The 12,412-nt window shown below is 43.3% G+C and overlaps 1 protein-coding gene across 1 annotated transcript in view; it reads right to left on the bottom strand.

Annotated features, from left to right (window-relative positions):
- LAPTM4B (lysosomal protein transmembrane 4 beta) overlaps positions 1–12,412 on the bottom strand; it is a gene marked incomplete at its 3' end in the record, with an annotated part of 62,977 nt that overhangs the window by 25,654 nt on the left and 24,911 nt on the right. The window contains exons 4-5 of the mRNA XM_082479384.1: positions 12,175–12,297; positions 3,966–4,064 (exon numbers count right to left, since the gene is read on the bottom strand). Coding sequence (XP_082335510.1) covers positions 3,966–4,064; positions 12,175–12,297 — 222 coding nt within the window. The remainder of the gene's footprint in view (positions 1–3,965; positions 4,065–12,174; positions 12,298–12,412) is intronic.

Here is a 12,412-nt window from a genome sequence, read left to right as displayed (position 1 = left end):
CTCCAGCTGCTTTGAATTTTCTATTTACAGAGCTGGGCTGGTCTTTGCTAACTGGTGAAAATGAGATAAAGGTTTCTACGCAAACTGAAATGTATATGAAGATTTCAGAGGGATGCTAATGGCAGACCAATTAGCCACATGTATTTCACATGTCAGTGCGGCAGGAGGAGAAAAAATGGGTTCCTGTGCTGATGAAATCTGCAATTAAATCCATCTTCTGGGCACGCTAGAATGTGTATCATCTTCTGAGTATAAAAAGGCTGTACAAGAATCATTCCTTATAATGCTGTGATTGAAAAGACTTAATGATGTCAAACCAAACCACTGGCCTGCAACATTTTAAAAGTCACCTTATACAGGCCAGGACATCACCTCTTGGCTCACAGTCGCACATACAAGGGTAAGCAATTTAAAGCAAATGGCCCCTGCTTTAGAGAGGGGTAAGTCAGTGCTGTAAGTACCCTGCCCCCAGCAAGCCCACTGCTGGGACCTGCCCCAGGCTTTCGTGGAGCAGGTGGCAACGTCACGGCCCTGTGCTGGCCCTTCCTGGGAGCAGGAGTCAGAGCATGGCTATTGGGGATGTGTTCATGGTCCCGACTGCTGCTCCATCACCCCTGTGGGAAGGTAGCAGAGGCTGGGGCGATGTGCTGCAGGTCAGGGTTAGCCCTGCCAAGAGGTGTCCCCCTGGGCTGAGACACGAAATCTCTCAGGGTGATAAAACTTCTCTCAGGGTCATAAAACTTCATTCTGCATCACCCTTTCCCATCTGCTGAGGACACCAGGACATGCAGAGGCTCAACACCTCATACATTATGGACATATTACGGAGACCAGGGTTAATATTCAGTTTGCTGAAGTTTGCTGATGCCTGTCTCACTGAGCTGGAATACCTTTCAGTTGCCTCACTGGCAACTGCCTCCTCCTACCTACTTTCCAGAAAAAGAAAGGCCAAAAAAGAAGAGGAGGCCGTACTCAGCGGCTGCAGAGTGCTCAGGGCAGCCTGGTTTATTTTGGTTGTGTCTGGGCTCACCTGAGCCGAGCTCATTTGGGCCTGGGGGCTTTGCCCATGGTGGGGAGGTGGAAGACTCAACCGTTGTGTCGCAGCAGCTGGGGCTGGCCGGAGGAAACAGAGGCCCTGTTCCCCAGACCAGCTGCAGATGAGGGCATGATTCTAAAGCCACTGTGTTGGCTATATGCCATTTGAAGTCCTGTGTACATGTGTATAAATATATTTATGCTGCTGGATGTCCTTCCTCAGCCGGATAGGAAGCACCTATGTTTCATGGTATGTACCTCTGGTTCAGTTTCTAGACAAACACAGTAAATGGAATAATACTTTTTGGTCTACCCTGAAAAAGATTCTGTGCGAAAGCACCTGAAATATCCATTAGCTGCTTCAGATCCAAGTAAATCCTAAGGACTAAAAAGACAAGTGCTTGTGTGTGGTTAGCTGGCTCGCTTTCTTACTACCCTCTCTTGTCCCCCCCTTCCCTTTCCACAATCCCATGACTGCAAACACCATCTAGTGCTGCTATATCTTAATTTCTGCTCAATAGTGTTTTCCTTTGCATGGAGCTTCACCCAAACCAAAAATATCATAATGCCAAATGTTTCTGAGAAATTATGTGATTCTGTTTCATATTTCCCACCCGCTGAATGCAGCTTTTCCTAGGTTACAATGTTTTGGTTTCTCTCCCTATTTCTAGTCAAACTCCAGAGGTAGAGGGAGCTCAGGCATATTTTTATGCACAGTACCTTTTCAGTTTCAGTATATAAATGTGGTACCATCTGTTAAGTCTATCAGTGATAAAGTGTGATGCATATGATAGTGTCCAGCTTTCTTTTCATGGACCAGATTGCATAAATCTGCATAGCAGCTCTTCTGGAAATACAAGAAATTCAAACAAAAATGCTAACTGGAATTTAGCATGTGTTTCTGTGTGAGTCATATTTTTTGTGACTCATTTGCACGATAATACGTTGCTAGAATGAGCATTGTATGAGACATATATACTCTTGGAAAAAACATGTAACAGCCACTTTAAACCAAAATAAGTCTTTTGCACTATTAATTTCTTAGGTTTCTTTTTTCTGTAGTAAGTATTTTTGCCATTGTGATTTCAGTTGCATTTTTTTAATAAGCTTGAGACTTCCTCGCCGTACTTACCCCAGACCCACCTGGGATAAAAACAAGCCTTGCATCTGAGAAATTTAAAGAGCACATCCCTGTGTCACCTGACAGATCTACATATTTCTTACATTCATACATATTTCTTAAAAGTGCAAGCAGAATCAACTGTACGGCTGTGAACACATAAAGCCAAAGGGCTAAACTGTATTTCTAAATCACAGAAGAAAAGTGAATATCAATTCCAACAGCACCTTAAGATACCATACCTGTTGGTTCAGTTGTTGGGTTTTTTTTTTTTTTCAATTTTGAAGTAGCTTTAATAATCTAATAAACCTCTTTTGTCACAATAACTTTCCCTGTTCGTGTTGTCCAATATATTGTCTGGAAGCAACATCCCTGGTGCCACCTTGGCTCTCTGAGACTTCTCTAACCTAATGCGTAATTGCTCTGCAGAGAAAGAGCAAGAACTATTCCGAAACAGAACCCAACATACAAGACCAGCAGCTCTGCGCTGTGAGAAACTTGCAGAAAGCTGCAAGAAGAGGGCTAACATAGCAGCGTACTTGCCAAGAGGTCCAAAGCTCAGGGGACTGGTTGAGCCACAGGTGGTTGTTTTACATACATTGATTTGTTGGATCTTATTCTGAGCTCCTTTTGGACTTCTGCCCTGCACAACAGGCGGGGGCTGACCTCACTGACCTGTGAACCTGGGCATGGGGCTTTCACATGAGCCCTTTCCGGCTGCGCTGAGGGATGCTACATATCCCCTTCATCTGGTACCTGCCACCTCCAGCCCTCTCACTGTGAGGTTTGTGTAACGGCAAATAAATCATTGCTCCCTGTGCCCTTTTGCTGCCTGGTGTGACAATCCTTTATGTTGTCCCTCCCAGGAGGGGTTGTTTGGATCTATTTACCTGCTCTACAACATCTTTTTTGAGATAGGGCACCAGAAGTGAATGTATTCTTTCAGAGGTGGTAGGCATCAAAACTGGCAAAGAAATCTTTAGATTTCTGGGTTTTCTATTCCTTTCTTGATATTCTTAGGAATTGATTTACTTTTTTGACCAAAACAGAGCAGTAAGCTAATATTTTCACAGGTCTATCTATTACAGCTACAGGATCCCTTTTTCAGGCGGTCACACTTAGTTCAGAGTCCACTGCAGTGTCTGTGAAACAAGACTGTGCTTCCTCTGTGCCCACCACTTAGAATTTATCACCAGTGAATTTCTCTGCCATTTCATTGCTCAGTCACTCAGTGCCATGAGATCCTTCTGCAAAGCTTTCCTGGCTGATTGTTTTCGCTATTTTGAATGACATTGCAAAAAAATGTTGTTGTTAGATGTCCTTCCCCTTCCCAGACCTTTTACGAATGTACCAAACAGCGTGGGTCTCACTGTTGTAAAGACTGATAAATTAACCTTATTCTCTATTTCCTAGCTACAATCTGAGATGACATTTCCTCTTATCTCTACACATCTTACGGTGTCTTTTAAAGCCTTTAATGAGAGACTCCACCAAATGCCTTTTGAAAAACCAAGTCTATATCAACAGGCTCTCCCCTTGTCCACTGGATGACCTGCTCTTTCAAAGGATTTATGTGTCATGAGCTTCCCCCAACGAGCACCATGCTTCCCCATCCCATTGTGGTCTTATGTTCATGTGTTTGTCTATGAGATTTTCTGCTTTTTTTTCCATAATGTCTGTCACTTTGCTCTGGATGGCTGTCATGCTGCCTGGTCTGTGGTGCCCTAGATCTCTTCTGAAGCCAGGCCTCCCACCAAGGAACATTTCACCCATGACCAGAAGCAGACTTTATACACGGTAATGCACTTACCTTAAAAGCCAAAATGATACTTATGAAAAGGAGGATAATCACAACCAGACACGTAGGGTTCACAGACATAATCTCTTCCTTGTAGGGAAAATTGGTGGGCTGCATAAGCAAAAATAAGCAAAACGCTGTAAATTAATCTCACGAGTCATTTAAGAGTCATTCAATTAGTGCACTCTATAATTAACAGCTTACAAAACTTGCTGTGATCTACTAAATCGGGAGCTCTCTGCACCAATAACCAGTTTCAGTAAGTTTGGCTCGAACAGGCATCGCAAAGACTCAGCTGCCCAAATGTTCACTAGGGGGCTGTGGGGTTTGCTGTTTGTTTTGTGTGTGATGTGGGCCGTCTTCTCCTCTGTGCACGCTGGGTTTGTATCTGACACAAACTAGCAAAGGACATCTCTCTGGGAGCTTTGCAGCAGGAAATCTGCCGTCTTAGGCAATGGCAGGCAATTCCTGTGCTTATTAACTAATCATTATATTGTGCTGGCACTGGCTGCCAGAGATCAGTAACAGCTCCTTCGAGAAAGTCAAAGCAGGAAAAGCTGGACCTAAATATTTGATCAAAAGATATTGGGCCTATTCTGCTCTATCTTACTTTGGCTAAATTTGAATGACTTCTCCGGGAGCACTTGTTAGTGCTGCTGTCTGAATGCATGCCCCATGGAGGCGTGGATCCCACAGGAAAGCAATGTCATGATTTCAATTCGAAATGTGCTCCAGGTCCATCTGTTATCTCATACATGAAATGGAGGTGACAAAATTAATCTTCCTACTTAGTGTAGGCTCTAGTTAGTTACAATTGTGAAACACTTTAGGATCACTGGCTGAAAAACAACCTCTAAAAATATTTTACTGTATTTGTTGCTGCTTAAAGAAAACACACCCTTTAAAACGATTGTTCCAAATCGTTTTGAAATATTGCAAGACACAAGTTCCTGTTTCAGTTAGAATAAACCATTGTTCACAGACAGAGCTGTTCTCCACAAAAGATAGCTCCGCTGCAACACTCGCTCATTATAACTGAATGCAGACAACCCCCTTTTCCCTTACAGGTCTAATTACTTAACCAGGCCAGCTCTGCATCCTTGTCAGGACAATTAACTAGACCGAGCTATAACTGTATTCTTGGCGATGATGGTACAAATCCAGAGTAACCTCTTAATATCCCTTATACCAGCACTTGGCCCAGTGCACCAGGAAATTCTCATTTTTTTTTTTTGGACAGCTGCTGGTGAGAATAGCTCTTTATTTAGTGCTTCCATGAACTGTTCAGAGTGGTTAACATCAACAGCAGCTGTAACCCTTTGCAGAAAAACATTACATAAGCACATTTTCCGCTTCTTGACAGCAGTGTTTCTGTGCCTGCGTTGAATTTCATGGCTGAAGTTTTTATCACGTTATCTTCTTTGTCGAGGTACAGCTTTTGTAGGGAACTAGCTTGCTATAATTCAAGAAGCTGCTTCTTTTTTTTTTTTTTTTTTCCACAGAAGGTTATTGCTAAATATAGTGGATGTGGTCACCCAGAGACCAAGAAAGCAAGAGTATATGCCAAGAAAAGATGCACTGAAAAATAAACACAAACCTTATATGCAGAAAATGTAAGTATCAACGGCACAGACTGCCCTCCTGCAAGCAGGAGGGAGGCCTTGCACGTGGTTAGAAAGTCCAGTCAGTTAAGGACAGTTACAGTAAGACTGCCCCAAACCAATATTTTTAGTACTGACCTGCCATTAAAAAACTAGTGAAATTAGTTTGTGAATGTAATAAAAAACTCCTAGTGAGGCTTTCATCCTCCTACACTCAGTCAAAGACTGGATGACTGCATGCTGGGGTCTTTGGCCATAACCTAATGGCCTGTTTTCAGATGTCAACTCAACCAGGATTGGCACGGGGGCAAAAGCAGGGCAGGAAAATGACCAAGTAAGTTCCAGCTACCTTGAAGAGCAGGAATATCTGCTGGAGCCATGAGTCCTGCCAAGTTTGGGAGCATCACGTGCATCAGGGTGGTGCCTGGTCCTCTCGTATACAAGCAGTATTTCAGGTGAAATGACAATAATTCAGCACCGAAAGCAGCAAGCCAGGAAAGCACATGAGGAGCATTGTCCTCTTCAGGCTCGGCCTTCTGGGTCTCTGTCCTGAAGAGATGTGAGGTGTAAGCAAGCCCCAACAAGGCCATGGGTGCTGCACCCATGTGGTGGCTGCCCCCACCCACAGGCACCTGGGACATCTTGGTGCGGGGTGTGAAAACCAAAGCCGGCCCCTCCTGGAGCTTCCCAGCTTGCTGTGTGGGAGAGAAAGCTTTCAGGGCCGTGATGAATAGCCCAGGAGCATCGAGTCAGCATGGAAGAAACTCCCTTTGTTGGTAATGGGGCTGGTGGCACCTGCCCACCAGAAGACGTTTAATGCTGGCTTGCACAGGCTGGCCTACAAGCCATCTGATCTTGACTCCCAGCTACAATCCTTTCAGTGCAGTAGGTAAAGCAATTTATAAAACCTGCAGCTTTTGTCAAAGAAGCAGGAAAGGTGATGGGAAGCATCTCGGCTGGCTCCAGGTTTGCCCGGTGCAGGCACCATCATGGTTCTGGTGCCATCAGGTGGCCCTTGGGGCCTGCCCAAGGCAGCAGCCACTCCCAAAGTCTCATTCACTCCCATGGAAAATGGGTACCAAGAGTGGCTCAGATGAATCAAGCAACTGTTCCCTCCACTGACTGCAATGATAAGCTTAAACACTGATGTGGTTGTACGAGGTGGGAAGAGAAATTCTGCTCCTGTGCTGGGGGTTTGCTCTCCTGTGGCGAGACCAGTAGCTGAAATCCTGCTGCTGGGAAGGCCCCGGGTAATGGGCGCAGTGCTGCAACTTCTGGGAAAGGCTCAGTGTCAAATGCTGTGCAAGGTTTGATGCAGCTGAGTCTGAAATATGGCTGGGTGGGAAAAATCAAGCCCGTCACTGTGAATGCAGGAGTGATTTTGCAGCAGGACATGTTGAAATTTTCTATACAAACAAGAGGTACTTTTAGTAGTGTGGCACCGGCATGCTAAAGTCATAATTAAAGTGTCATTTATAACCTTGTCATGGACACGGAGCAGGCTGCATACATAATAACATACCCGGTAAACTTTCAATTTTAAACAAATTACTGCTTATACATAGCAAAGCTCTATTAAACACTTCTTAAAAATAATCTAAAACTTGCATGGAAAGTATATTTGTACTGCATCGACATTGTACAAATACACAAGAAAAATAAAAAGTGCAAAGCTGTTGCCCTTTCTCATTCCCTCAGCTTGCTTGCATAGCCTTTCACATTTTCCTTTCACTTGGACCACAAAAAATCCACTTTAAATGGTGGTGTGGATTTTCATTCAACAGTTACAAGCCTCCAAATATCACAATCTTAAAAAATTGAAAGAAAACAGTAATGCATCTGTAGAATTTTTAAAGCTCATCTATGAAGTTAGTAGTACTTCTTTGGAATTATAAAACGGCATTAAAAATGTCAGAAAGAATATTCCTTTTTTAAGCTTTGGTTTATAGGAGTAATTTCTTTAGGTTTAATGTCTTTTACATTCTCTAAACATTTCCCCTAGGATTTAATAGTGTGACTGATACCACCTGAATTGTTAGACAGGAGCATGACAGGTAGTCCCATAGTAAAGGTACTTAATATACTTTCAAATTTTCTTTAGATGAACTGTAATAGTCCTGTACTTTAATAAAAACCAAGTTTGCGTAACTCAGTTGCAGACTAGCCTGTTCTGCACCTCTGCTTCAATTCATTTTGTATACTGTTATCAAATGACAGAAGACAAAGTGTTTAATTTGAAGGCTTTAGAAAGCTCATATATCAAAGATTTAGTGAGGCTAAAGAAATGAAATGTGCTTTGGGTCACACTGCTTTAGACCATTACTGCTCCAAGAACAAAAATTTTTTTTATTTTACACATGCTGCATTTACTCTATGTGAAGGGTTTTGTCTTCCTAGTGACAATGATAATAACCAAGTTGTCCAACATAACCCTTGGGAAGTTTTATCACGTGATTGCCATGCAACATTTCAAATGCTAGATTTGTAACATCTGCTTATTTTACATGACCCTTCATGCTGAGATGCTCTTGCAATTTATGGGAATCAAGTGGCGCACCTGTGTGCAAGTGGGTATTAAAAAGCAACAAAAAGTTTCCAAAGACACGTGTGCCTCTGAAAGGAGCAGTCAGTATAGGCTGACATTACCAAATACCCTGTGAACACAATGTTCTGTATTTTACAGTCGCAACATTTTCAGCTAGGGCTCTGCCTAGCCTCTTGATAGGTACTTATTTATCATCCTGCTACAAGTACACGGAGGGTTTCACGGTAGCTTGCAACTCATCATGGACAGACTGAAATCTGGCAGATGTGCACCAGAGTGAATAGATAACATCATTCCAGATGCTAGAGTAGGGAAATAGAAATGGTTAAAAACATGGGGTTTTCACCTTCGCAAGAAAAAAATGTTCTGCTGAGACTGCCAAATATATTCTATTACCTAATGCATACCTTCTTCCACATTTTCAGTAATGGATTTGAAGAATGATTGGGATTTTTCATTTCCCTTATGGAGCTGTTCTCCCGAAAATATCATTCCCCAGTTCAAAGCAGTTTTAGAGGACCAAAAACTGTAAGAATGCCAAGAAGAAACACAATCCCCTTGCTTGCTTTCTGCCTATCTTGGCAGACCTCTGCGAAGGGGGTGAGGGCAAGATGACTCTAGAGCTTATTTATAAATCATCAGGAGGGATCACACCCAACTGGCATGACTCAGATCTCACCTATGGGAACAAAAGTATTATCTGCAGTCTTGTTCTAAACGTGGTGTTTAAGATGACAAATCTATTTACTGTGAGTATTATTAAAAGACAGGGAAACAAGTCCATGGGTACAAGCCTGGTTGACAATATTCGAGTGCTAGCACTGCACTGATGGCATTATTGCTAAAAATTTCAAAAGCTTGTTTTTAGTTTCATCTCATTGTGTATCTGATACCAGTGGATGTGATCCTCACCTCTCCCTTTTGCTTCTGCCCCCTCAGACCGAGTGTATTTGCTCTGAACCAAAGGCAACAATCTTTTGCCAACTGATGTGGCCCTTCTAGGTAAGGGTACGAGGGGGTTCCTGCTGAGCCTCTTGTGGTTGCGACCACAGCTGAGACACAGGAGGCATAAACAGCTTCAAAACTGATGCAAAACAGCTTCAACACAGCTTCAAAACTTTGTTGAACAGGTGACATTACAGGTACAAAATTCTTCACAGCTCTTGCTAGTTTTTGCCAATCACTAATCTCCACTGTGAATGATAAAATAGAAATGACTCCGTGTTTCTAAATGAACTTAACTTGGACAAGCTTTTAGCTACTCATTATCATTATGCCTCTCATCTAATTTAAGCAACCTTTTAATACCTCATTATTCTGCATATGAAAACTCTAACAGCATCACCTCTTGGTCTCCTTTCTTGGTAAACGAAGCAGGAAAGCTGATTGTCATCATACTACAATGTATCCAGCTTTTATATAGTTTTCAGAGGAACTTTTCTGCATATTTTCTGACTTTTAAACATTGTTCTTCACACCCAGAAACAGACAGATGAAATCTAATCACCAACTGAGAAGGAAAATCTCCTCTCCATTACTGTTCATTGCTGGGGTTTTGTGTCCACAAATCCCACGAGCAGTTTTGGGGAACAGCAAAAAAACTCGGGGAGTCTTGTTTTGGCACTTAGTTCCCCAGACTGCTTACAGGGTCACTGCATCCCAGGTACAGTTGCCATACTGTATGCTTCTTTATATTCCTCTTTTTTTTTTTTTTACATTTTTTCACATTTAGCAGTGTAACACACATTAGTGACTGAACTCAGGTTCTCAGTCAGTCTAGCTCACACTGATTAATGGCTCTGTCCTTAGTGTTATTTACTTCTTCATTAATCTCTGTGTCAGCCACAGGTTTTATCAGAAGTGATTTTGCTGGGAAAAGGCACAAATACTGCCTCTGGGAAATGTAGAGATGTGCTCACTTTGGGCAATAGGGTCTTTCAGAGGATGACACAGAGTAACTGGATTAGGCTGCTGCTCACAACCTCCTGCTAGAGGACTCGCTCCCCCTAGACAGTGAGAGTGGAGAAGCTCTCCCAAGGCTGCCATTAGCCTTTGTGAATGGCCTCTTGGATACCAAGGTTATTAATGGAAGTCAGGAAGAGCATGAAACCTCGTGCTGATTCCGGGAGACCTTCCTCTACCCAAAATAGAAACTCATTGGCAGATGGTCGGCTTGACCACCACCCTTTGCAGTCTGCCAGCTAACCTCTCCTAATCCATTTGATACATCCTTTATTGATCTAGTGTTTTATTGTACTCTGAGCATCATGCTGCGAAGTCAAATGTCTGACAATAGTCTATTATGCCCTTGTCCATCTTTATTGACAAAGCCAGTAATCTTGTCAGGGAAAGAAAATGAGTTTGCCTGCAGGACTGATTTTCCGTGAAACTGTGCTGGCAGTCATTAATCATATTCCTCTGGTCTAATCCTTTATCAATTGACTCTCATCTCAGCACTTCTGTTATTCTGCTTGGTAGCAATGTCAGGCTAATCAGCCTATAATTATCCTGGAAATCCCCCTTGCCCTTTTAAGCACTGACAGTTTAGCACTCCTGAAGTCTTGCGGCATTTCATTACCAGTCCGGAAAAAGATTTACAGCAGCAAGACAAAGATGCGTGCAACCAGAGGTTTTAATGCTCCAGAGCTGCAGCGCGGCTCACAAACCGCTCTGCTGCACTGTTCCCACCACCCTGCAAGGCCTGCTCCTTGTATCTCTGCTATGGAAGGGCCTATTTGTTTTTATATCTGCAGGAACGACAGTGATGTTTTAGCAGACATTTTCAGAGAATCAGCCACTCTTTGCCCTCCTGGTGAACCAGCTCCAGATGTGGCACCAGGTTTTCAGCAGAAGAGCAGGGGCTTTTCGGTGTGCAGGTCGCAGTCTGCTCCCCTCATGTACTCACACAGTGACCAAGGCTGAGCGAAATCTGGTTACAACTCATGCTCTGTGAAGGGGGGGAGTTCCTACAGCCACACAGACATTTGTGCTGTGACCAGAGCAGGGCTGGCACAGAAGCAGAAGCAAGAGATTGCAGGCGAAGGACGGGCTGGAGGGCTCCAGCCAGCTGCAGTGCCAGCTTCAAGCACTCGCCAAGCTATGGGTATAATTTGCTCTTTTCTACTCGTATCTCTGAGAACCTTTTGAATTATTCCTCTGCTTCGCTTCCAGTGCAGCATCAGCCATGAATGCAGGCGGGTGTTAAATAAGGCAAAGGATAACAGGCCCCTGGTGCATCCCAGCTCTCGCTCGCTTGACAGATTGCCTCTTCCCGCAGATTTGTGTGGCCACTTATCTGCCTGCTGTTTCTCATTACCTGTTATTTATACTGCCCCAGCTAGTTTTCCATCCACATAACAAAGTTCACAGCCAAGCTAATCTGTATTCCGGTTCTTAAGGCAGATTTTCAGACACAGCAGCAGCGTTAGCTTCTCCCAGAGCTCTGCAACTGCACCTGAATCTTGTCGGACACAGCATGCGGTCCTGCGATGCCACAAGCTGGTGCACTCTTGTCTTTGCTGTGGGTGGTTGCAATCACAGCCTGTAAGCTTGCACAATACTGGCTATGGATGTTTGCCCAAAATAGACCATGGCAAGAAGGCAGCCTCTAGTTGTCCCTAAGACAGAATCCGATAATATTTTCTAGCAAAACCAAACCTGCATTGAATCAAACTCCTGCCTTATGAAATCTGTGTTAATGCCACCAAATAAATTAAAAGGAGCAACAAAACATCCTTGAAATAGCACCAAAAATATGCCACTGGATATGAACATAATAACTCTGAATACAAAAGCAATTACTTATTATCGGTCTTGCAATATGAGTCTCATTCTAAATGAAGTGGTGCTGAGAGCTTCCACAACATTGCAAAACTCCAGAGCTCTGCACAAATGTTGTGATTAGTTGGTAACGTAACATTGCAAGCTGTTGAACGCAGACTAGCAAGGACTGAGAGGACATTTCAAGGGCTGCGTAGGAAGTCAACAATAAACCATTGGCTAGAAACACAGGACAAACAGTGCACCTTGCACAGTTTTTTTCCCCCCAAAGGCTTGTGAACATTGAGTGATTTACCAGTTGGCGGAGGTAGTCCTGGATTGTGCTGGGATAGACGAGTACACTGATGGCAACCAACGTGTTGAGAGCAAAGTCAAAGATCTGATAACAGAAGAAAGGGATGATCCAAGCTGCATGTTGCTAAAAAGGAGATAAATTAAAAACTCATCAGCCACAAATTAAAATAGAAGGTTATATGTCTTTCTGCACTAAGATCTAAGGAATATTTGACACAATGTATTACATTTCATGAAGC

The sequence above is a fragment of the Vanellus vanellus genome (genome assembly GCF_965231255.1).
Source record: "Vanellus vanellus genome assembly, chromosome: 2".
NCBI classification, from domain to species: Eukaryota; Metazoa; Chordata; class Aves; order Charadriiformes; family Charadriidae; genus Vanellus; species Vanellus vanellus.
This window is presented reverse-complemented; position numbering and strand designations above follow the sequence as displayed.